Source organism: Phytophthora sojae (assembly GCF_000149755.1).
Source record: "Phytophthora sojae unplaced genomic scaffold PHYSOscaffold_3, whole genome shotgun sequence".
Classification (NCBI taxonomy): domain Eukaryota; phylum Oomycota; class Peronosporomycetes; order Peronosporales; family Peronosporaceae; genus Phytophthora; species Phytophthora sojae.
The window spans coordinates 6,585,947-6,611,388 of record NW_009258117.1 but is presented as its reverse complement, the minus strand read 5'-3'; the positions used below and the strand labels follow the sequence as shown (position 1 = coordinate 6,611,388).

The 25,442-nt window shown below is 56.8% G+C and overlaps 5 protein-coding genes across 5 annotated transcripts; 2 read left to right on the top strand and 3 right to left on the bottom strand.

The window, feature by feature from the left end:
• Window positions 1-554: 554 nt before the first annotated feature.
• Window positions 555-1,217, top strand: PHYSODRAFT_329332 (hypothetical protein; the record flags this gene model as incomplete). Its single annotated transcript, XM_009525796.1, has 1 exon — window positions 555-1,217. One exon carries the CDS (start codon window positions 555-557, stop codon window positions 1,215-1,217), a length of 663 nt encoding a protein of 220 aa, XP_009524091.1.
• A 1,299-nt stretch (window positions 1,218-2,516) lies between these two features.
• Window positions 2,517-3,573, bottom strand: PHYSODRAFT_329331 (hypothetical protein; the record flags this gene model as incomplete). Its single annotated transcript, XM_009525795.1, has 4 exons — window positions 2,517-2,605; window positions 2,673-2,823; window positions 2,922-3,203; window positions 3,304-3,573. The coding sequence occupies 4 exons, from the start codon at window positions 3,571-3,573 to the stop codon at window positions 2,517-2,519; spliced, it is 792 nt and encodes a 263-aa protein (XP_009524090.1).
• A 40-nt stretch (window positions 3,574-3,613) lies between these two features.
• On the top strand, window positions 3,614-6,548 carry PHYSODRAFT_329330 (hypothetical protein; the record flags this gene model as incomplete). Its single annotated transcript, XM_009525794.1, has 4 exons — window positions 3,614-5,139; window positions 5,198-5,664; window positions 5,726-5,995; window positions 6,046-6,548. 4 exons carry the CDS (start codon window positions 3,614-3,616, stop codon window positions 6,546-6,548), a joined length of 2,766 nt encoding a protein of 921 aa, XP_009524089.1.
• Window positions 6,549-9,430: 2,882 nt separating this feature from the next.
• On the bottom strand, window positions 9,431-9,775 carry PHYSODRAFT_377603 (hypothetical protein; the record flags this gene model as incomplete). The annotated part of the gene is made up of 1 exon (XM_009525793.1): window positions 9,431-9,775. A coding segment is annotated over one exon (345 nt), but the record flags the coding sequence as incomplete, so codon positions are not given.
• Window positions 9,776-12,080: 2,305 nt separating this feature from the next.
• On the bottom strand, window positions 12,081-15,446 carry PHYSODRAFT_256305 (hypothetical protein; the record flags this gene model as incomplete). Its single annotated transcript, XM_009525792.1, has 4 exons — window positions 12,081-12,624; window positions 13,039-13,761; window positions 13,947-15,042; window positions 15,155-15,446. The coding sequence occupies 4 exons, from the start codon at window positions 15,444-15,446 to the stop codon at window positions 12,081-12,083; spliced, it is 2,655 nt and encodes an 884-aa protein (XP_009524087.1).
• Between the last annotated feature and the right edge of the window lie 9,996 nt (window positions 15,447-25,442).

Sequence of the window (25,442 nt, the reverse complement as noted above, 5' to 3'; positions counted from 1 at the left end):
CCATCGAGCGTGGCCTCTTTGCTGGAGAACTCAAAGCTGTTCTCATTATCGCGCAGTGCTTGGTGCACTCGACTGTGAGTAGTGGCCGCTGCTGTTGCTGGACGTCGGAGCGGTGACGAGGCTGGAAGCTGAGGCGTGGAGTTAGCGCCGAGCAGAAGCGAGGGCCGTCGGAACGATCCTTTCCGAGAGGTGACAGTCGACAGCCGGCGAATGGAAGCGGATCGAGCAAACACCGCTCGGTCTGCTTCGATTCGGTCGTCACCTGTGCCCGTCGGCGCTTCCTCTATGAAAGTCGGATCGGTGGAGGTCAGATCCGTTGCGGCCGAAGCGGTCGTCGTCATCCTCAGCTCGCTCCTGTGGCTCGGTTCATCTACTACGAGTCACCCTCGCACTCAGCACCGCTGCATGTCGTGCGTGACCCAGCCACTAGCTATTCTTGCTTTCAATCTGCCGCGACATCATCAGTTACTGCGGAGTATTTCCGGGGTCCACCACGTTGCATGGACGTCAGTGGTGGCACACCAAGATAAGCTCCGACTTGCGTCCAGGGCGAAATGCCCTCGCGCGAGTTCCCCGCCCCTCCAGACTTATCGGAGCTGCTCAAGTTCTTCGAGTCCGACGAAGGCAAGGCGCGAGTGAGCCGGCAAAACGTAGCGACTCGCGCCAGCACCCAGCGAAGTCGATCACAGTCGTCTCAGTCAAGACGCTTGAGTAGTGGGAGTCTCAACGCAGCAGCCTCGAAGGTCTGGCTATCACCTCCCCAGACTAAGTCTACGACTGCTGGTACTCGCCGTCTTTCGCAGCCTCGGGCGGCCAGAAGCGAGAACAAGCCTGCTGCAGATGAGAAGCCCAGCACCACCCCGCAAGGCTGGAATGCCTCCACTCTGTTGCCTCCAGCACCTGCTAAGTCCCTCAGACACCAGCTCTTGTGTCGAACGTACCAGCCACCAGCGCCTGTGTTCGTGGTGCCCTCGGAAGCGAGTGAGCTGCTGGACCGACTAGCTAAGGGTACGATCTCCTCTCGCTCCAAGTTGAAGCCCCAAGCTGATCTGAAGAAATGCAGTGTCGGTGGTGATGACCGATCGTCGAGTGGGGTGCGACCAGCAGCGCCAACGGATACTCGAGGGCGGGATGCCATTCAAACGCTGCTGTTCTACCGGAAGGAGGTCGAGAAGAGACGTCGACTTGACACGAACGAGTCGCGGGCGGACGAGTGAGCTAGCATCTAGCGACGCCGCTATTCCTGTAGTCATTTCGCACTGCCTTCACTAAATTATCCCAACACCCACGACTTTCGCAACAAGGTATTCCCCAGTAAAAAAGGGGAATTCCTTGTAGCGAAAGTCGTGGGTGTGTTAGGGATACTGATTGGCATTGTGTTCGCGACTTTCTCGTGCTAAGTTATCAACGAAGTCGTGCCAGAAATTTGACGGAAGAATAGTATGTAACGGATTTTACTGAATAGAAGCCGGTCTTCTAATTCCTATAAGCCCCTGCGAATCATCGATTATAACGAGAGGACTTGTATTCGGGTGAGGCCTTTTATTTCATGAATGAAGACTAGTTCTGTACTAATGAAGGTCTGCTTTTGCTCGGGTAAATCAAACTAAGGGCTCACAAAGGAGCGTCTCGCTCGTTGCAAGAACCCCAGAGGATTGCGTGTTTTTTTTCCTCTGGGAGAAGAATTGGCACCGTTTCCATTCGAGCAGGTCACGAACGTGAATGAAATTAACTAGAGCATGAAGGTTGCCGCAACTTACTCCTTACTTGCAGCTTTGAAACGATTTTTACGGCTCGATGTAGACGATGGCGAAGCGTAGCTCACAGAGGAGTCAACACGGGGATGCATGCACTGCTCTGAGCGTATTTCATGAGCTTGAGCGTGCACTTAAGGGGGTTAACACCGGATTCGGGAGTCAACTGTAGCCTTCCCGGTAAGTCGTTTACGACGCGAGTTTTGCGCTGCAAGTTGCGTGGTAAAGTACTTGGTGCTAACTTACGAATATATATTTTACAAACACTTTTAGGGGACCTCCACCACTTGCGTCCTTCGGGGCAAAACGAACTCTGTTTAAATGTTTACACATGCACAAACTAGGACTCACTAAGTGGGAGGCGCAATATCCCCCTGGGTACACACTGACAGGCTGCGCGAAGAGCGTCGGCTGTATGCTTATCGGGCGCCCTTGAAGCTCCGCCCGATATCCTTGGTCTTGGCCAATGCGGCGGCTCACGTCGGCGGGCGTCGTCTTGCCGCCGCTGGAGGCCGTTGAGATCCGCTTGAAGTGTCCGCGATCTTGGGCGGTCGCACCCAATGTAGGCTGGCTCATGGCTGATTTGCCGGATGAGTGTACTCGCCGGTGCCACCAACTTCGCCGTCAGTACCACTGTCTGGACTTAAGTTCAGCGACTCTCCACCCGGCACTTCAACTGGACTCCGACAACTCCGCTCAGGCCCATGCCACTCCACTCAGGTCTGTAACACTCCGCATGGCTACTCGACTTGAGCAAAGACTTCAAACATCGCATTCGACGCCGGCCTCGGACTCCACGTCGCTCCGATCAGACCTTCGATCCTCGCCCAGCTTGTCGACTTGGGTGAAGGCTCCATGATCACAGTAAAAGCTGAGCTCGGGCTCGGCACGACCTCGCTCGGACGCCTGCTCCTCGACTCATCTCGGCATCTTGGATGACGGCCCCACAACCACTGGGGAGGTTGAGCTCAAACTCCACCCGGCTCCACTCAGCTCCTCGACCCGAGCGGGGACTTCGGTCATCACACTCGAGGCTCAGCTCAGACTCCGCGTAGCTTCTCTCAGCTTCCTGGACTCAGCTCAGACTTGGGATACCCAACACCAGACACTTCGGGTCTCAGACAATCTTCGCTCAAGCCCAGAGTCTGAGCGGAGCTCCGCCCAGACCTCGGGCTCAGCTTCCTTCGCCGCACGGCTCGTGTCCGACAGTTGGTGGTCCAGATCCATCGCGGCCATGACGCACTTGAAGTCTGCTTGATTGATACGGGTCAGCATCCTGGATTGATACGGGTCAGCTGGACATGGGTTCGGTGGCGAAATCCACCGAGCCTTTTCACAACCGTCCCTTATGAGTGCCGGGTTCACGGAGGTCATTTCCGACTTGGACCCGGTGCCCAAAACCCAGATGGCCCGCACTGCCTCGTCCCACAACCGTCCGATCTTGCCGAACTTGTGGAGTGTAATCCCAAGCCATTTGCGAAATTCCAGTCAAGTGCAGAGACCGCGGTGGCAACTACAGGAGCAGCGTGTGCTCCGCCCCCGCAGTCACCCGCACGTCCTCATCCGCGTACGCCGCTTCCAGTGTCTTGCGCCACGCATGGCGGACCAGCAGCAACACGACGAGCCGCCGGCAGGCGGGATAAATCAAGATCCAGCGTCGCAGGGCGCTCCTGCGTCTCCCGCAATGCTCCAGGCCTTGTCTAGCGCCATTGGCTGTCTCCACCGCGTCAGCTTCTGCGCCATTGCAAGTGCTGCTCACGACGTCGTCGGCGCCGCTAGTGGCTGCGCAGACTGCGCCCTCGGTGCCCACGACTTCCATCTCGGCGGGAACAGCAACGGCGACCTCGCAAGGAGCATCCATGGCGCCTCAAAGCACTACGTCGGCCCTCAGCAGTACGACGGCCAACATTTCGACGCCTGCGGCCACCTGCGCTCTTTCGGCAGCTTCTAGCGGCAAGTCGACGACCATGGCATCCGTCACGACGGGTCTGGCGTCTCCGGCGGCGACCCACGCGGTCTCGGGCGACGCCGCAGTGCTCATGCTACGCCCAACGCCCTCGGTGCCTTCGATCAGTGCGCTGCAAATGGCTTCGGCCACTGCACAGAGTGCACCAGTGACCAGCACCATCACTGGACTGCTGCACGCTGTTGAAGCGTCACGCTACCGGACGGAGCCGAGCCAGCGTCTGCCGTATGAGCCGTGGCTCACTCCATGGTATCGGCTCACGCCTCCAGGGCAAGTCGTCGTACCAGCCACGCTTGACGATCTTCGCGATGGCGCGCTCATGACAGGCGCTCCGGATGGTCTGAGCCGTCTGGTGAACGTGACTTCGTTCTCAGCCCCTGAGCTCTCCCGCTTGAGCCAGCTCATGGGCCACGATGCCACTGGAGACTTGTTGCAGCCTCTCTCAGTTCCCCCGCCAGACATCACCGACCCTCGCATCCGAGCGGCCTTGGATCGTGAGATGGCTCCCCTCGCCCAGTGTTTCGGCGTTGATCAGCTCGCGGCAAGGTCGCTCAGGACAGTGCAATGTCTCCAACTCACGGTGCGTTTCCTCCAAGGCCTCGAGCAGAGCGTGGGCAATGCTTCAGCTTCAGGAGCAGCTGGGTTTACGGTGAGAAGCCACAGCTTCGCTCAGACCCTAAGGCGTCAGAGCGAGGCTCACCAAGCTGAGCTGCAGCGCCTTCAGAGCAATCACGCCGTAGCTCTTCAAAGCGCTGCTGCTGGAGCATCTAGTGGTCAGGTCACTAACACCACGGCTGCCGCAGAGATCCAAAAGCTCAAAGAAGACCTCGAAAGCGCGAACAAGTTGGGCGCTCAGTTTGCCACAGAGAAGCTTGACGCAGACGATGCGGTCAGTGAGGCTGCGCTCAAGATCACTTCGCTCGAGTCTGAGCTCACCGTGGCACAAAAACGCATTGCTGAGCTCGAAGCCCAGATCCTGAACTCCAGAGCGTTTGATCCCGGCGCCCTCTGTGACTTCTTCGTCAACAGCAGCGCCTTCAAAGGCAACTGGCGACGCTTCCTCGCGTTGCTGCAGCTGTACCGGACAGGGCAACCCGTCCCGACCAGTTATCGCACTACGATTCGAGTCTCTGCGCGTGATCTGGACTTCGATGACTCCGATCCATACACGACTCAAGCTGCTCAGTCAAGTGCTGCTTCGGCGCCAGCTTCTTCGCCTTCAGGATCCGCTCAAGCGGCTACGACTCCGACCAGCTCGTCTCTGCCGGATACCCCTTTGCGCACACCACCGATGCTCAGCTTGGGCAGGTCAACTTCCGCTAGGTCCAGTAAAATCCGACGCAAAGCGCTCAAGTCGCTGCCACTGGCTAAGGCCTTGGCTCCAAGCAGCTCGAAGAAAGCTGGCGGGCTGAAGATCCAGTGCGCCCAGCTCGTCAGCCGCGCCTGAGACTGTGGACTTGACTCGTTCAGCCTCCAGCACACCGAAGGCCAAGGCACCGATGATCAAGCCGTTCACACAGCGAATTGCGCTGCCACGCCGCCCGAGCAAGTTCAAGCCTGAGCGCAAGAACGCCAAGAAGGAATCTCCCAGCGCTCGTTCTGACCTGGACGCAGCAAAGGCTGTGCCCAACCAGTTCAGCTGGGATGGCACTCGCCCAGACGTCCAAGAGCTCATGTTGGCTGGCGTGGCGTTCTGGGATGCAGTGGATGAAGTCCAGAAGGACCAGATGCTCCACGACCAGTTCGACAAGAAGAACTTGATCTACATGTTGACTTCAGCGATGTACTGGGAGGCTCTGGGCGGCACTCCGTGGATGCAGTATGTCCCAGACAACTTACCACGGATCGAAGGCCAAGGCACCCAGCTCCATCAGCACCAGATCTCAGAGTTCTCCAGCAGACAAGAAGCGACAACGGAGTTCGACCTTTTCTGGGAGCAGTTCAGTGACCAAACGCCAGCGCTCAGTCTCAGGGGCCTCCGTGACCTCAGCTGACCCTGAGCCAGACGAAGCTGAGACTCCTGAGGAAGGTGTCGGCAATGGCATCATCGAGGCCCCCAAGAAAGGAAGCTGGTTTCACAACGGCATCCGAGTCCAGAAGCTGCACCACCAGACGATTGGTTTCCCAGCTTACATGCCGTCCAAGACTGGGATCGAGCAGCTCCACAAGCGCATCGAGTACGCGTATTATCTGGAGCTGCTCAGATCAGACCCCTGGGACGACATGTGGGATGGCCGCGTTGACTTCCTCGTCATGCAGAACTCTCTCCCGAGATGTGCGAAGCGGTCGTCGTAATTGCTGGGTTTATGAGTGCTTGGCGTTGAGCGTATTGGGAGCGACTCCACTGGTATCCGTTCCCGTCCAAGATCGACTACGTTCAGCTCGCCAAGGAACTGGGCCTGCCTGAGCTGGCCACCGTCTACCGAGAGCGCAAGGACCGTGCCCAAGAGTTCGAGCTTCGTCGCAGGGACTTGATCGACCATCTCAGGGGCGTCAAGGGTTACTCGGATCGGATCTGGTTCGAGCCCGGACACTGGGCTGTGCCCAAGGATCCGTGCCACTGGGTTCTCCGAGACCCAGATCTCAAGATCTCGCTGGCTGACCAACTTTTCACCCTGGACGACCAAGAACCAGTTCGCACGCAATGGGTCACCCGCCGCTCGGACAAGCAGTTCAAAGCGATCGTCCCGCCTGAGCTCAAGCCCAAGAGCACAGCCGAACGAGAGGCGAACCCAATTATCCCAGCACCGGAGTACAACCACGACACGCTTGCTGAGGTGCTTCGCGCTCTGGAAGCCGTGCAAGACGAGGAGACTGAGGAAGCGTAGGCAACGAGCGTTCATCATTATTTCTAATTCACCACTCGTTTTGATACTTCTCGTCTCCTTCCTCATTGATCTCAGGTCCTCGGCGCGCGTTCACCTCGCGCTCATCCACTGTTCTCCACGATAAACTCCAAATTATTCTCCACATCACGTAGCATATTCGTAAATTCTCATTATACAAAGGGTTCACACATAGAACGTCACGGCGACATACACAGGTTCACAGCTGAGGTGCCTCTACTGAGCATTAAGCTCAGGAGGCTCGTCCCCAGCTTGCATTGCTTGGAACCGTGCTTTCGCCTTGGCGCTCTTGTTGAACTCGTACAGCAAAGCTCCACAACTTAGCGGAGACATGGGAAGCCACTCAGTGTCAGGGTACCCCTTCCACTTGACCAAGTACTCTCGGACTCTCCGTGAAGTCCGGGTCTGCTTAACCCAGCGCACATCCTGGATGGCCTCTACTTCATACACATTCTGAGCTTCATCGGGTTCTTCAGCATCTTCGGGCAACAGAGCTGCGTCCAGATCATCATTCTCAGCGACTTCAACCTCAACTGTAGGTCGTTCAGGGAACAGGACACGCGGCTTGAATCGACTTATGTGGACCCAAGGATACAACTTGTACCCAGTCCCTTCGATCCTCAGCTTCATCTGAGGTCTCCAGAATTCGGAACGGACCGTGCCAGAGGTGAGCGAACTTCTTCGTGAGCCCAGGTTGCACTCGAGCTAGGTATAGCCACACAGCATCACCATCTTCGAAACCCTTCTCGAGTCTCTCAGACAGCTCAGCCCAGATTTTTGTCTGAGCAGCCGAGCGTTTGACCTTGGCCTCAGCTTGTAAATCCTTAGCCCAGGCCTGAGCTTACTCGTACTTGCGCTGAGTCTTGCGACGCCACTCATAGGCAGTCCTCTGATCCAAACCCGTCGCAGATGGTCCCAGCATGGCCGAAACAGTGTTGTGAGTGTCCCAACCATGAACCAGGTAGAACGGCGTGTCGAGACGGGTGGCGTCGAAGGACGTGTTCAGAGCCCACATCAACTTCTCCACCTGGTCGTCCCAGTCGCTCTGATCTGGCTCAGCGACGTACGCTCGGATAGCTCGGACCACTGTTTGCACTGAGCGCTCTTGCTGACCATTTGCCTGAGGTCTGTACGCCAGAGTCGCACGCTGCCGGCTTCCCAGCATCTCGCGGAACCTGGCGAACACCTCACTCATGAAACGTGGATCACGGTGATGGCGAAGCAGAGAGCTCGCACCAAACCTCTGGAACACACACTCCATGTAGGCCTCAGCGACATCTTGGGCTGTGGTCAGACTCATCGGCTTGCACATGATGAAGCCTGAGAATGCACACTGGAACAGGAGCAGGAACACATTTCCACGGTCGGACTTGGGTAGATGCGTAACGAAATCCATAGAGACCACCTCAAAGGGCTTAGTCGCCAAAATGGTTCCCGGCGATGGCCCAGGGTTGGGCGGAGCTCCCTTGGCAGTGACACAATCCACACACTCCTTCACATAGCGTTCCACGTCGGCGTACATCCTCGACCAGTAGTACTCCCTGCGCAGTCGTTCGAAGGTCCTAGTGATCCCTTGATGACCACCTTGGAACTCCTCATGGCTGAGCTGAAGCAAGTCATCCCTCAGCGCCGTTGGCACAACCAATCTCAGATTCCCAGCTGCGTCCCTGGGCCTCCCCGGAGTAGCTCAACTCAGATAGTACAGGACTCCTCTCGCATCCAGGGTGAACTGGTCCACCACCTTGGCCACATCTTCAACTTCGGTAGCAGAGAGATTCCCCAAGTCTCTGTTCAGATAATCTTTGAGCTTCTTCGTCCAGGGCTCAGCTTCCTGCAGAACTAGGATGCGTCTCCATCGTTCAGCGATTGACGCGGCAGAAGTTGGCGCTTCAGGTGAGTACGCTGGAGCTTGCTCAGCGGGGAGCTCAGCATTTGGTCGGGATCGACACCTTGGTCGGAGTCGCCCCTGGCTGCTGTGGTTTCAGCGCCCCTGACCCGAGCTTGGTTCCTAGTCACCACGAAGATCTTAGCGCTGAGCAACAGGGGCTTGGCAGCATCCTCCAGCGGAGTTGGCTCAGCTACTACTTCCACATCAGCTTGAGTGTCAGGCTGCTCTGTCTCAGGTTCAGCAGGCTCAGGTTCATTCACCTTGATCAGTTTCTCCAGGATCCGATTTAGTTGTTTGAGCTGAACCAGTTCAACCGGATCCTCAATGGCGACAGGACGTTGAATCACCAGAGTCTTCGACGTGAGATAGTCCGCGGCTGCGTTATATTCTCGCTTCACATGCACCAAGCGCAATCGTTGGAACTCTGGGCGAAGCGTCTCAAACTCAGCCAGCAGCACTTGCAGCCCAGGGCTCAGACACTGGATCAAGTCCTGAGCTTGCTGAATGACAATCCGAGAGTCACCGACCACCACAAGGTCTGAGATGCCGCGAGCCTTCGCCATGCGGACACCTTCAAGCAAACCGCGATACTCAGCTTCGTTCACCGTAATGCCTTCGAAGTGGAATCCTCGAGCTTCGACCACGTCCCAGGACGGGAGCTTCCACAGAATGCAGCCAGAAGCACCAGAGCGATCCGAGAGTTTGGCAGATCCATCAAAGCTGAGCAGCCATCCCTCATAGTCCGCCTCCAGCATCTCGAAGCTGATCGGTGGGGCTCGGACAACTCGTCCCTTGTCTGGGATGGGGTTCTCTGCGATCTTGTCTAGCTGGTCACGGTGGGTGATCCCAGCTCCCATGATCGCGGCCAAACCATCTTCGTCGCGTTCGACCTTGTGAACCTCCAAAGGCCAGGGTGACAGACGTGCAGCCCACTGCTCACAGCGTCCCTCTAGCGATCGAGACTTGAACAACCATTCATCACAATCACAATTGGCCAAGCCCAGTCTGAGTGCGAATACTCGATGAGCCCAGTCTCCAGCAACTTCTTGATCAGAGCAAACACCTTGTCGAGCAAGTGCGTCGGAACCTGCCGAGACCTCTGAGCGATGGGCTTCGCGTCCCCAACATCCAGGTCACAGATAACTCCACGGGCGGGGGCCGGTACCGCATTCCCATCCCCGAGAAAACTGGCGTGATGTCTTTCCAGAATTGTCCGCACTTGAGCGTCCATTTCTGGAGTCGTAACGCCTGGTTCTCCCACGTTAGCCGTTGAGAGGTCCGCGTTTGGACTGACGTCCTTCAACTCCGGAAGAGCAGCGAGCTGGTCCCGGAGGTCATTCAGCAATTCCGTGCCTTCATGGAAGTACACTGTAGCTTCGTCGGCGTCCTCACGGATCTCAACTCTGAGACAACGAGCATACGTTTTCTGAAGACGATCAATTGGATCAGACACGAAGTCGGTCGGCTCAGCCCTGAACACTCGGTCCAGCTCGTTCCGAGCTTCTTGGGTGTTCACACCACCTCCAGCAGGAGAGGTTTGAGCTGGGCTTGACTCCGAGGAACTTGGCTCAGTCGCAGACTGAGTGTCAGCTCCCTCCGATGTGCTTGCCGGGTTCGTCCCTGACTGCATATCATCCGGGTGAGGAGATCGCGGCAGCGGCGGCTTCCATGAGGCAGGACGTCCCAGATGTGTCCGGGTCATCTTGACTCGAGCGGTCTCAGGCGACACCGTATTGGCGGCGTACGCCTCAGCTCTCCGCTGCTTCATGTTGGCTCGGTCTTCCTTCGGGTCATCAGACTGCTTCAGCAGCAGCAGCTTCATAGGTCGCTTGTAGGCTGGCCTCTCCACAGCGGGTGGAGCATTGAGCTCAGCTAGCCAAGCCGCTTCCTCTTCTCGTCTCAGAAAGTCTGGAGAGGGCTCGGCTTCGTAGATGAGCTGAGCCCATTCGCTGTACTTCCACGAGTAAGGTCGCGCGAACCGCTTCCCGTTGGGCAGATAACCCTTCTCGACAAGGCAGGCAACCAGAGTGTGCTGGCGGATCATGACCTCTCGCTCGGACATGTTGACCACCTTGACAGCCTTCGGTCTCCGCCAAGGTCCATAGATGAACTGTGTGACCCACTGATCACCGCGCCCGGCCCAGGGAATCACCTTCTCTGGGTCAGCTTGGTGATACTTGACCGGGACTATCACAGATTGTCCAGGGTAAAGGTAAGCAGTCTCGTTCAGCCAGACGCTGACTTCCAGTCCGACATGGTCGATCTCAGCTCCTCCAACCAACAACAGAGACTCTTCGTCCGGCAGCATCACAACACCTTCACGAGCGCAGAGCCGTACTCCAGCTGCCACCATAAAGTCCATTCCGAGAAGACAATCAACTCCTTCACCGATGTTGCCAACCCAGACATCCATAACGTACACCACGCGCACTCCCAGCGTCAGCTTGATCTTAGCTTGGGTGGTAATGTAGGTCGGAGCATCTCCCATCCCAGTTACTCTGAGCCTGAAACCACGGCGTAGCTTGAGCTTCAATCTGCGTGCAAGATCTAAGCCCAAAATGCTTGTCGTAGCTCCAGTATCCAGTAGTATCTGCATTCGGTGATGAAAGATTGCTCCGTGCACCATCGCCATCTTCCGCTTCTCGCCAGTCAGCGTGTGTTTACTCCACCAACCATACTTCTCGCCCGGAGTCAGGGCGAACTCAAGCTGGTTCTCCATCTCATCCTCCTGGTCCAGCGTGTTGAGGTCAGTATCGAAAGTGTAAACACCAGCTTCATGATAAGAAGTTGTACATTTGGGGTTATCTCTGCGCCAACATGGAAGGGCTGGGCCCACATATGCAAAGGCACAGAGAGCTTGGGATCTAGGCTCGTCACGCACTGGTCTCTCAACCAGCGAGCCTAGTGGTTTAACGACTTCTCTCGGAGCTCCGGGCTATCCAACAGAGCTTGGATTACCTCAGGAGCGAGGCCCTCGACCGAGCCTCCAGTACGGATTGCCTCGCGTACCGCCTTGAGTGCCGACCACATATCGCACAAACCCCGGCGATGGTATTCGCCACACTTGGAACACGGCTGACGCCTACAGAATTGGGTCGGGGAAACCCTCGTCGTGGCATCGCCCACAGATAAGTCGGCTCCAGCACTTGTCAGTCGGGTAGTTACGACTGCCACATTCGTCACATTTCTGCTCTGGGTGCTGGTCTCCACCGTGGTCATAGCGCTGAGCGTTCGGCTTCTAGGTCAATATTTCAGCGACTCGGAAAATTTCTTCATCGGTCAGGGAGGTAGAGCGACTGGGCTCAGCCTGAGCTGAGCTTGCAACAGCAGGAGCTGGCGCGGGGACAGGCGGAGACATGGCTCGCTCAGCCGAGCGGTCCACATCTTCTTCAGAATCAGCCTCGTACTTCAGGTCGTAGTCATCCTGGTAGTGTGCATGTCGTCCCAGACTTGGGTCAACTTCCACACCTTCTGCCTTGAATGCACGTCCCTCAGCTCGACGCTGTGGAGGTTTGAAACGTCCAAACTGAAATCCTTGCGCTGGGCGCCGCTTCTGCTCATAGACCTCGTCTTGGCGGAGATCCTCTTCAGAGTTTCTCCAATTCATCCAAAGTATCGAAACGTTGTCACTGAAGAGTAGTCCTCAGCCTTGATTCAGTCAAAGCCTTGATAAAACGTCGGATGTGAGCCTCGCGATCGACGGTCGGTCTCAGATACGGGATCCCATCCTTCTTAGCAGCATGGTTCAGACGGTAGAAGAACATCCGAGGTGTATCGAAGTCCTTCATCTCCATCGAGTAGTACCGCTCAGCCTTGGAGCTCAGCGTACGGCACCATTTCTTCTTGAAGACGTGAGACAACTTCTTCCAGTCCGAGCGAACGTCATCCGGCAGCTGAGTGCACCAATCCTTGAGGGAACCCGTGAGTCGCATGCGTAGCTGGACCACCCGGGTCTTCTCGTCCCAGGGGGCCATCGTAGCGTAGTACATGAACCTCTCCCACCAGTTGACTCGGTTCTCCAGCGGCCCCTTCTCGTCGAACTTCTCCAAAGCGTCATGGGGGATCATCGCTTGAACGACCACACGAGTTCCGGAACTGGTATCAGTCCCCTTAGGTTGTGCCACAGCACCAAACTGTAATTCGAGCTCATCTTGCGACGAATCACTTGAGCTTGAGTCGTCCAAGCCAGAGTCATCCCCGTCTGAGCCTCTGGGCCTGCCAGGCTTGGTCGCCCGAGCCTAGCCCTTCGCGCCAGACGTCGTGCTGGATGCGCGAGACTTAGACTTGGTCATAGCGCCCTTGGCCGAACCTTGGGTCTTGCTAGCACTGCGGCTCATACCAGTCACCTCAGACTTGACTTGGTTGGCTTGGACCAACTGCTGCATCACGCTCGTGAGCTGGGCTAACTGCGCCAGGACCGGATCGGTCGGCGATCGAGCCGACACGACAGGTGCTGGGACCGGGGGGTCCACTGGCTACGACACACGTCCAGCGGTCGAAGCGACGGAGCCAGGATATAGACTGGGCTGCTCCTGGGCTTCAAGGAGCTGACGAGTCTTCTCCTCCTGCTCCTGCATGGCTCACTGGTGCTCTGCTTCTGCCTGCGCATGCTTTTCTCTCAGCCTCAGCAGTTCCAGCTCGTGCTTAGTCTTGATCTCGGCAGCTCTTTCTTCCTGCGCCTTCCGCTGTTCAGCTTGCATAGCCCTAACCTCAGCCTCTTGGAGCACCTTCAGAACTTGGAGCAGTTGCTGAGCTCGAGCCTCGTCCGCCTTGCGCTTCTCAGCTTCTTCGGCGGCGCGGCGCTGGGCCAGCTTCTCCAAGGCTTCAAGTTGCTTCTGCTGCTCCGTCTTGGTCTGCTGTTGGGCTTCGGACATCCGAACGTTGGTCGCCTGAAGTTTCCGGTACTCCTCCTGCAGTCGGGCTTGCTCCGCCTGGTTGTCGGCCAGAGCGGCACTCAACCGTGCTTCAAGAGCTCGGCGTTGGTTCTGCTCTGCATTAAGACGTGCCCAGGCAGTAGCTTCACTCTGCTGAAGGGCTCGCCGGTAGTCTCGCTCGACTGTGGGCAAGTCATCCGAAGTCGTCGTCCCGGAGGAGCCGATAACTGATGGATGTGCAAACCGGAATCCCGTGAACTGCACTTGTCGGGTCTCAGCTTGCTTCGGGGCTGGGCGCTTGGACTCAGGACTGCCTGGCAGCGGTATCTGGGCTGGATGCTCAGGTCGATACGGCCTCTGCTCAGCTCTGGCCGGTACGGGACTAGCCTGAGTAAGCTGAGGTGTGAGCGAGATCGTCATTCCCGGGAATGAGCTGCGGGACATCGTCGTAGCTGAGCCTCGCATCACCGTCGCCGTCGACATGGGCATGTGCGTCCCAGTCCCAACCATGTAGTCAGTCATAGACATCAGAGAGGAACCAGAGGAACTTAATCCAGACAGGTTTCCCTCTTCATCCGTGACCATCAAAGACATGTCGGAACCGGAGCTTGCACCAACCATGCTGGGCACTCGATCATTACGGAATGCGCAGTCTCAGCAGGAGCTTCGCCAGACTCGTGGTAGCTCGGGATTGAGCCACTAGCAGAAGACCTCGTCAGCAATGCACGCTTTCGAGACGGCTCACCTTCGACACTTGAGGTCGGGCTCCGAGGTCTGAGACCAGTGAGCTGAAGGCGCATCACGACTTCGGGCCCCAGGAACAGCTGGGTGTCCTCATCCATGATCGCGTCTCCATCCTTGTCCAGAGGGAATCCAACTTTAATCTCGGCAGCTTGAGTGGCCATCAGCTGAGGGTCTGAGGTCGGCCTCACGTAGTATGGGGTTGACCCGACCGCAGCCTTCCAGGCACTGAGCTCAGCTCCGAGGAATCGGGCAATGCGCACAATCTCAAACCGGATCTGCGAGTCCGGGACTCCAGCAACTTCAGACAGCGTGTGCCACACTGGGACTTGGTTCAGGAACTCATAGCCAGCTTCATGCAGCATCGTCTGCAACAGAGCGGCGCATGCAATGGGCGGCATCAGTCTCAGCGCCACGCGCACTGCCTTCAGGTCGGAGACGACAGGAATCCGTCGACGTTCAGCATGGAACACGTTCAGCCATCTCGCAGCGGGCGATCGAGTCACAGACATCAAGTGTCTGGCCGTAGCTCCAGCCGCTCGGATGAAACCCCAGAGATCGTAGCCTCCATGACATGGCGAGTAGGCCACGTCCACCGGGTGCACGACTCCAGCGGGCACGGACATCCACATCTCGAACTGGGTCCGGCCGTACGCGAGCATCTCACCTTCCGATAGCTCAGACAGCTGGGACAAGGCTCGGCTGTCAGCCTCGACTCCTTCGGGGACTCCTCTCAGCCTCTGGTAGGGGCGTTGGTCCGGCCAGAGTGAACTTGACCAGGCTCCGCCACCACTTGACGCTCCGAAGTATCCAGCTCCCGGAGTAAAGCTGAGCTGGACCGGACCCGTCCCAGTCCCAGCAGCACCTTGAGCTCGCAGCTGCATCTCTCGGCTTCCCAGCACGCTCAGTGCACCACCCTCGGCTTGGCCACTGCGGAGATCCGCAGCAGTTGGCTCCGGGTTAACACCTGCGGCTGGGAAGTTGCAGTCGCAGCCTCAGAAGTCCTGCGCGGCGTCAACGCTCGACTCACAGCAGGCTCTCTCAGGCTTGGACTTTCACCAACACGAGCACTCGGCTGAGCACACCTTGTTCATCCTCAGACTTCTTCCTCTCGGGCGAACTTGGTGGCGGTACAGCAGTTTCCGTCATTGGTGGCACCTCCGGCTCAGCGCTTGACGCAGCCTCGCCTGACGACGCAGCTTCTCCCTCAGCACTGGTTGTCCGGGATCCCGCAGTCGATCTTCTCGCCATGGGCGTCTCAGACTCCGTCGGCACCACCTCGGCTGGCAATCCAGCCACTCTCAAACTTCGCCGAAGCGAAGACTCGCTCTTCTCACCTCCAGTCTTGGTTTCCTTCGAATCAGCAGCAGTCGACATGACTGTAGCTTATCCGTCCAAAGTCGTATCCCTGATCCGGGCACGCGCACTACGTGTGACGAAGCGCCCGTGCCTTTTGAATGGTCAGGTTGCTAGACCGCTCGACCTTGGTCTTCGCTCAGCCCTTGCACCACTTGGATCAGCCCTGCTTAGCGCTGCAAGAGTTCCGCTCAGCTCCTTCCACTGAGCGAACACTCCCACTCCAGTTCGCTAGGCTTCGCCGCTTGAACGCTTGGCTCAGCTCCGACTCGGGTCGGGCGAGGCGTGTGTTCCTCACTCTGTGATCCCCTTGGCGGTTCTTTTGATCACGGCTACGCTGTGGGCCCAGACTCGCGTCGGCCACACCAGCTGCTGTCGATGTTGAAGGTCTCCGGAGGTGTTCCCAGACGAAACTCGCTCCCCACTTGGCGAGTCCCAGTCTGTAACGGGGTTACACGCACAAGTGACTACAGTCAGTTGTAACTCTAACAGACACGACGTCTGTTAGAGGTTCGAAAGACTTTCTCGTCCTTGGTGTAGACACACCAAAGGCTACATACATTTAGGATCACCACGACGGTTGGTGCATAGAGACTTAGGATTCCTATTGGTTGAGAGCAGCATCTTTTAGCCAATGAGTGACTTGCATGTTAGCAGAATCCTGCCCTCCAGCCGTTGGCAGATTCCTAGTTTAGAATATTACATTTAGAGGAAGTCAGAAACATAAAACAGAAATAGCAGTTCTCATCTTTTACCAAAACACGCTACTTGGAGTCCTTATCTTGTTTACAGTATACTCGTGGATCTCGAATATACTTAACTCAAATAAAAGGAACCTACGCTTCCTTATACACGGGCGCATACGTGTAAGCCGTAGTAGTGAGCCAAGGTAGGCCCACTACACCTGGTAGCACTTTGTAGCCCGTCCAACGACCGACTACCTGAACGTTCGTACGGAGCTGTACGAACGAGGAGCCGAGAACCTTTTCATGAGCGCGGAAGGCCCATGGAAAGCTCCACTTCGCCTGCAACTCATGTTGCACGCGCTGACTGCCTCCACCTGTCGGACCCAGAGTGGGAGGCACTCCAAAGACTGTCAACAGTCATTGGAGAAGCGGCTGTAGCTGCAATGCTGCGCACACTATCGCCGACGGAGCAACACGGTGTGGCTCTGGGATTCATCATGAAGGGGCAGCGTGATGCTGCTTCCTCTACCACGGTGGCGTCGGGGACGACACCGCGCGAGCAATCGTTGAAGCTAAACGTGAGCAACTATGTCGGAAGAGAGGGCGAGCCTCTCCTCCGGTGGCTTGTCGAACTCGACACTGCCATCGCGGCTCGACGTATCGTCGACCCGTTGTCCAAGGTTGCGTTCGCCATGCAATGTCTTGGCGGACGTGCAAGAAGTTGGGCGTATGGACGCCGACTCTCGGATCCTACGTGCTTTAGCACGTACGAGGGTTTCAAGGAAGAGCTCAGACAAGCGTTTGAGCCACCGCAAAACGAGTTCCGGTCGAGGGCAGAATTCCTCGACCTACAGCAGGGTAAGCATGATGTTCATGCTTACGCGCAGAGAGCACGGTATTTGGTCTCGAACATTGTGACCAACCCGATAGACGAGGCGACCAAGGTCGTCACGTTCATGTAGGGTCTGAGAGATGGGCCTGTAAAGACCTATCTCTTCCGTGAGTACCCAGGTACTCTCGAAGCTGCAATTACTCTTGCAATACAAGAGGAGTTTAGCCTGCGACAGGCTAAGCTGCATGCGGATGCGCCGAGGCTGCGACCGCCTCCGGTTGCGATAGCGGAAGGTCCGGAACCAATGGACCTCTCGAATGGAACGGCTGTTGGTTATCAACAGCAACAAGGAAGTAATGTACGATGCTTCCGTTGCGGAAGGATCGGTCACTATGCCCGAGAGTGCACGGCACCCGTGCACCGAGATGGTGGTCGACGCGGCGATGCAGGGCATCGTCGCGGACAAACAAAAAACGCTGGAACCCAGTAGGCGCGGGACGCCCTACTGGTGAAGCAGTCACGCGTGTCCAACTCGGACATGCGACACTGAGGACGGCAGCCCCCAGTGAGGACCCTTCTCACTGCAAAATACATGATGACAAACCGAACCTTGTCATCTTGGACGTGTCTTCGAAGAGAGCAACTCTCTTCGCGCTTTGGTTGATTCGGGCGCGTCGAACAACTTTGTTCGACTGCGAAGTCTATCAAGGCTTGACTTCGAGGAGGTAATTATACCTCGACGTATGTTGGAAGTTCGATTGGCAACGGGTGCCATCGTTAAAACCGAGAAGCGCATGGTACGCGTGCGCTTCACGTATGAAGACCAAGAGTTTGTCGAGACCTTTATCGTCCTGGACCTGGACGATAAGTTTGACATTGTAATGGGCATGCCGTGGCTTGCACGGCATGATCCGGTCATCGATTGGGAGAAGCGCACTCTCGTGCGCTTCGGTCGCGACAGCGGAACAGTGAGCGATGGCCCTGTTGCCGCTACGCACGCACGGACAGGTGCGCGCGACCCCCCACTCGAGACAGCGTCTAATGCCGCTGTCCCGGAGCGCCCTGGGCGCGTGCGAGCACGCGCGCAAGAGCAGCAAGCGTCGGCGTCGCCGCCGACGGCTGAAGGAGAAAATGTGTTGATCTCGGAGATCGACACCCGCTTTTCAGCAAATCAGGAAGAGTCTCCGACCTCAAGGGGCACGGATGACGCAGGCGAGTCACACGCCTCAGCCGTGGAGGCTGACGCGAATCTGATTGGATCAGTTTTGGCCAATAATAAGAGCCAAGGTGACGAAACGCCGTCGACTCCGGGAGTCGATGGATTGGGTGAATTTGATTCGTCGGCTCGGGGAGCCGACGCATCCTACGTAATTGGGGTCTCCGCCAATGGTTGGCGTCGAGGTATTGAAGTCGCATCGACTCCGGGAGTCGATTGCATGGACAAATTTGACTCGTCGGCTCGGGGAGCCGACGCACCCTCCGTAATGGAGGGCTCCGCCAATAACAGGCGTCGAGGTAAAGATGGCGTGTCGGCTCCGGGAGCCGACGCTGCAGGCGGTGCGGACGGTTGCAAACGTCCCGCACCGGAAAAACTTGCATGCTGTCGTGCAACCGGGCTACACGACGGAGCGCCGGGCGACCAAGCCGGGCTTGAAGTCGCTCGCCCGCGGGATTAACCCGCCGGCGGAATACAAGAAGAACACCCGTCCACGGCTGGGCCTGGACGAGGTCAAGAACCAAGCGGAGCCGGGCACCGCAAAACAAGAAGACGGCGCATGCGAAGGTCGCCGCGCAAGTCTCGGCCTGGGGCCGAGACGCTACAAGAAATGTCTGCCGGGCAGACGGAGGCTGAAAAGCCGGACGTCGAGACGTTGAACGTCTTGACGCGTACCTGTGCCGGGTTCCGGTACAGGGAGATGACTCTCGCTAACCCTCCGACGCAAGCGTCGGAGTTGACTTCGCTTCCAGTCATGAGCTGGAAGCGCTTCGCGCGTGACTTGCACGATGGACGCATCGAGCAAATATGCATTCTCTCGGACGCCGAGAGAACGAAGAGCGAGAATGAAGAACTGAGGCAGTTCTTCATGGAGACCACCACAGAGAGTGAGGACACTCTCAGTGCGAAGACTAAGAAGGAGCGCTTTGAAGAGCAGAGCTGGGACTCGTTGAAGACGAGTCCCTACTACGAGATCTTACGGGAGTACGCGGACGTACTCCCGGAAGAGATTCCTGCGGAGCTTCCTCAGGACAAGGGAATCCAGCACGAGATTGATCTCGTGCCGGGGACGAAGTACTGTGTCACGCGGCAGTGGCCACTGCCGCGAGAGCAGGTCAAAGCAATCGACGACTTCTTCGAAAGTCGTCGCAAAGCTGGACAAGTGCGGGAATCGAAATCCCCGCACAGTGCTCCGACGTTTTGTGTCAAGAAGCCACAGGGCGGCTGGCGCATCGTTCATGCGTATAACAAGCTGAACGACGCGACGATACCGGCGCAGATGCCGATACCTCGAAAAGATGTTATCATCGATTCGATGGCCAGGAACACTATCTATAGTGCTCTTGATCTGCGCGATGGGTTCTATCAGATCCTAATGCGTGAGAGCGATATCCCTCTCACGGCTGTGAGCACGCCGAGCGGCATGCTCTGGGAGTGGCTAGTGATGCCGCAGGGTCTGAAGAACGCTCCTGCGACCTTCAACAGGTGCGTGACGCACTTGTTGCGCTCGGTGCGCGACTTCGCACCGAGCTACTTCGACGATGTGTTCGTCCACAGCCGGGCTGCGGACGGGATGAGCGATGTTGAGATGCACAAGGTGCATCTCCGGAAGCTGCTTGCGCTCATGCGCAAGCACAAGCTCTATGCGAACCTGAAGAAGTGCATCTTCGGGGCGAGCGAGATACCCGTGCTCGGGTGTCTCGTTGGGAAGAACGGTGTCCGCCCTGACCCTGAGAAGGTCAAAGTGATCAATGAGTGGCCGACGCCGTCGAACGTCAAGGAACTGCGGCGGTTCCTTGGCTTGGCCACGTACTTGTGCAAATACGTGAAGGACTACGCGGGCATGATACGCCCGCTGTCACAGCTCCTGAAGAAGGACGCCGAGTAGGTTTGGGCTGCTGAGTGTCAGCAGGCCTTCGATGCAGTCAAGCGGGGCTTGACTGAGGCGCCGATCTTGGCGGTGGCCGACCACGATCGCCCATTCCACGTTGTGTGTGACGCATCCGACTTCGCAATCGGATGTGCGTTGATGCAGCACGATCACGAGGGCCGTGATCGTGTCGTCTACTACCAATCGCGTCAGCTGAAGCCAGCTGAGCGCAACTACCCGGTACATGACAAGGAGCTCCTTGCCATGAAGTACGCACTCGCGAAGTTCCGAGTGTATCTACTCGGAAGCAAACCGTTCGTGGTCTATACAGACCACGCGTCGTTGCGGACGGCTGTGATGTCGCCGCACATCTCGCAACGGATGGCGAGATGGCTCTCATTCTTCGCAGAGTATAACTTCCGGGTTGAGTACAAACCCGGAAGACTCAATGTGGTGGCCGACGCGCTCTCGCGTCGACCTGACTACGCCACGACTGATGCCGACGTCAATGCCATTGACGCCATGCGATCGAGCACCCCGACGTCGTCACTGTTGGACGACGTGAAGGTCACGTACGCGCACGACGCGGACGCGAAGCTCTTGCTGGCCTACGGCTCAGCGCCTTCTGACCAAGCTCGTCAGAAGCTGCCGAAGCATCTTCGTTAATTACTCTACAGTGCAGTCGACGACAACGCGGTCCGCGTTGTCGTGCCCAATGACCATGACCTGCGACTTAGGATCATGTATGAGTATCACGATGCACCGACTGCGGGGCATCCGAGCCATGAGAAGACATACCTTCTTCTCACGCGAGACTTCTACTGGGCCCACCGGTACAAATGGGTGCGCAAGTACGTCCGTGCTTGCGAGGTTTGTCAACGTGTGAAGCCTGCGCCTTTCGTGCAGGCTCCCTTGCAGTCACTACCAACTCCACGGGAGTGTTGGCAGTCCATGCCTTTGGACTTCGTATTCGGTCTTCCCCCGGACAGCCAGAGGAACACGGGCGTTGTGGTCTTTGTTGACCGCTTCAGCAAGATGTACCATCTTGCTGCGGTACCCGCTGAAGTGACTGCGAAACAGACGGCGCGTCTGTTCGTTGACATGGTGTTCAAACACCATGGCATGCCGATCGACATTGCGTCGGATCGAGCACCGCGCTTCACTGCACACCTTTGGCAAGAAGTGTTTACACTTCTTGGGAGTCAACTTTCGATGTCGACTGCGGACCATCCGCAGACGGACGGGCAGACCGAGCGCGTGAACCGCGTGCTCGTTGACGTGCTCAAAAGCTACGCTCACTCGTTCCAACACTGGAGCGAGTGCCTGCCGATGGCGGAGTTTGCCATCAACAACTCGGTGCATGCCTCGACTGGGCATACACCGTTCTACGTGAATGCCACGAGGCACCCACGCCTCCCGAGTCTACTCGGGATGGTGGCTCCTTCCTTAAGTGGGGGAGGATCTCCGACTGCAACACAGCAGCCGCAGAATGCCGCTGACACTTGCACAGTGTCAGCCGCAACGACACGAAGTAAAGCCGAGAACTGCGCGTCTGTGCAGGACACAGACACCGACAAGCGCACGAAGAACGTGTCTGTGCGAGGCACAGACACCAACAAGCAGAAGAAGAAGAAGAAGAACGGGTCTGTGCAGGGCACAGACACCGCGAAGACGAACGCAGAGGCCGGGCCTACTGCTGGAAACGAGTTGAACAAGTTCAGCTCGGACGCAATCAACTTCGTACAGCGCGTGACAAGCCGTCATTCGGTTTGTCCAAGTCGCTATTGCAGCTTCTGTTGATCGACAGAAGCTGAACGCAGACAACGTTGGCAGGGGCAACACTAATGAATTCGAGAAGGGTTCATTAGTCTTATTAGCTACTCAAAACTTGCCTAAACATGCCGTTTCCGACTTCGGGGCAAGCAAGCCTGCTCCGCGCTTCATCGGGCCGTTCACTGTGCTGGCACGGCACGGCAACGCCTACACACTGGACATACCGTCTAGTATGCGCCTCCATCCGACGTTCTACGTCGGACGGCTGAAGCCATACTTGCAGCACGAGCTACCTAGCTCGGCTGAACCACAGAAGACTCGGCGGAAGCCGTCATCCTCTCCAGCGCGAAGTCGCGCTGGAGCAGCGGGTCGAGCTAATGGTCCAGCTCGGCCGGAAGGATCGAGGCGGCCTGGGAGGCCGCCGCAACCTGAGGATACTTCAGAGCGCCGAACCCAGCGCTCTGGAACTACTCCACGACCGAGTTCCGGTCGTGGGGAGACGCGAGATCAGGGTCAACACCAAGTTGATCACACACGGGGCGTGTTTCCACCACCACCGCCGCCGATTCGTGATGCACACGGCTCAACTCGATGCATTGTTGAGCGGATTGTTGGTCACAGTATCCCGAGAACGAACAGGCAACCAGTTCGTTGTCGTATTCGTTGGAGAGGATTTCCTCCCAACCAAGATACATGGGAGCCACGGAACGTCTTGCTCCAAGACGTTCCAGACTTGGTGAGGGCATACGAAGCCCACCATGCGCTACATACTGGAACGTAATGCGAGCACTGCTGTTAACAGCAGCGCCCGAAGACACTTCGAGGGCAGACATAGGTACCTGCCCCCCGCGGCAGCGACGCGCTTCGCACGTTGCCGCGTATGCTACTCAGCAGCAGAGAGGTTCTCCGCTGCTGCGCCAGCGGTCTTCAACTTCGACGCGCTCGTTCCATTACGAGCGCGCCCTCTTCGACGTCACGCATTGACCAAGCGGTCAATGGTAGTTGACGTGCCGGGACCGGCACGTCTAACCTTGACGGGGGGATGGTGTAACGGGGTTACACGCACAAGTGGCTACAGTCAGTTGTAACTCTAACAGACACGACGTCTGTTAGAGGTTCGAAAGACTTTCTCGTCCTTGGTGTAGACACACCAAAGGCTACATACATTTAGGATCACCACGACGGGTGGTCCATAGAGACTTAGGATTCCTATTGGTTGAGAGCAGCATCTTTTAGCCAATGAGTGACTTGCATGTTAGCAGAATCCTGCCCTCCAGCCGTTGGCAGATTCCTAGTTTAGAATATTACATTTAGAGGAAGTCAGAAACATAAAACAGAAATAGCAGTTCTCATCTTTTACCAAAACACGCTACTTGGAGTCTTTATCTTGTTTAAAGTATACTCGTGGATCTCGAGTATACTTAACTCAAGTAAAAGGAACCTACGCTTCCTCATACACGTGCGCATACGTGTAAGCCGTAGTAGTGAGCCAAGGTAGGCCCATTACATAGGCAGCCTGGTCTTATAGCGCAGCGAGCATTGCGAGCGAAGCGCCAAATAACAAAAAATTCACCGCCGCGTAGCGGCGGCGCTCGGCTAGTGTTATTCTTGATTTCACTATAGTCCATTTTGTGTGAACGATCCATGCACGCGTTGACACGAAAATGCCGAAATTCTTGGCCAAACTCGACATGCTCTAAATTTTGTAAACTCAATTGTACGCTGTAGAGAAACTTTTAAACGCTATAGATATTTCCAGCAATTTGGAGGCTCTAACCTCGCATCGAGCTAACTTGCATTGATGCATTGGTTGCAGAGGTATCGTGCAAAATCCGCACCGCCCGTCCATGTCGAGGCTCTTGCCACACCAGTTGCTTCACCAATATCGACGGCAAAACTTCTACTGCTGGGCTCGGGGCTTCTCTAGCTGCATTCTCCACGATTTCCTCTTTCTTTTCGTGGTCTTTGTGAAAAGGCTCGGTGGATTTCGCCACCGAACCCATGTCCAGCTGACCCGTATCAATCCAGGATGCTGACCCGTATCAATCCAGGATGCTGACCCGTATCAATCAAGCAGACTTCAAGTGCGTCATGGCCGCGATGGATCTGGACCACCAACTGTCGGACACGAGCCGTGCGGCGAAGGAAGCTGAGCCCGAGGTCTGGGCGGAGCTCCGCTCAGACTCTGGGCTTGAGCGAAGATTGTCTGAGACCCGAAGTGTCTGGTGTTGGGTATCCCAAGTCTGAGCTGAGTCCAGGAAGCTGAGAGAAGCTACGCGGAGTCTGAGCTGAGCCTCGAGTGTGATGACCGAAGTCCCCGCTCGGGTCGAGGAGCTGAGTGGAGCCGGGTGGAGTTTGAGCTCAACCTCCCCAGTGGTTGTGGGGCCGTCATCCAAGATGCCGAGATGAGTCGAGGAGCAGGCGTCCGAGCGAGGTCGTGCCGAGCCCGAGCTCAGCTTTTACTGTGATCATGGAGCCTTCACCCAAGTCGACAAGCTGGGCGAGGATCGAAGGTCTGATCGGAGCGACGTGGAGTCCGAGGCCGACGTCGAATGCGATGTTTGAAGTCTTTGCTCAAGTCGAGTAGCCATGCGGAGTGTTACAGACCTGAGTGGAGTGGCATGGGCCTGAGCGGAGTTGTCGGAGTCCAGTTGAAGTGCCGGGTGGAGAGTCGCTGAACTTAAGTCCAGACAGTGGTACTGACGGCGAAGTTGGTGGCACCGGCGAGTACACTCATCCGGCAAATCAGCCATGAGCCAGCCTACATTGGGTGCGACCGCCCAAGATCGCGGACACTTCAAGCGGATCTCAACGGCCTCCAGCGGCGGCAAGACGACGCCCGCCGACGTGAGCCGCCGCATTGGCCAAGACCAAGGATATCGGGCGGAGCTTCAAGGGCGCCCGATAAGCATACAGCCGACGCTCTTCGCGCAGCCTGTCAGTGTGTACCCAGGGGGATATTGCGCCTCCCACTTAGTGAGTCCTAGTTTGTGCATGTGTAAACATTTAAACAGAGTTCGTTTTGCCCCGAAGGACGCAAGTGGTGGAGGTCTTTGGCCAGAAGGTGTCTTGGCGATCATCCACACAAATTCAAGCTAACGTATCAACGTTGTCAGAGTGCTCGGTGCGACGGCAGTACGGTTATTTCATATTACTGTTACATCTTAGGGTGTATTTCATATTTTCGGGTGGAAGGTGATCCATTCTGAGGTTTAGGCAGGGTAATTGTATTGTGTGCTTGGGGACATTGGCGTGCCCCGGTGCATTGTGTGATTATTAGTATCGGTTCATTGTGGACCTGGTGCGCGGGTAGTCCCAGGGTGTGTGTGAGTGCCTTGGATTCGGACTAGGCTCTAACCGAGTCACTAACTCCAGACCGGGTCGTTGCTTGACTCGAAGAGAAGAAAGGAGAAGCTGGTACGAGCCTCGCCCAGGCTCAGAGAAATAAAGGCGAACTCGGCCCAGACCCAGGCCGACCGGGAAAGAAGGGGTGTTGTGGTTCTGAGCCGGAACCAAAGAGAGGAAGTGGAGGCTATATTGTGTGTGGTGTTGTGTTCATTATGGAAACCCCGGGGCATTTCGGGCTGTGGACACGTGCGGACTGGGACTCGCCCAGTGGGGAGCGAGTTTCGTCTGGGAA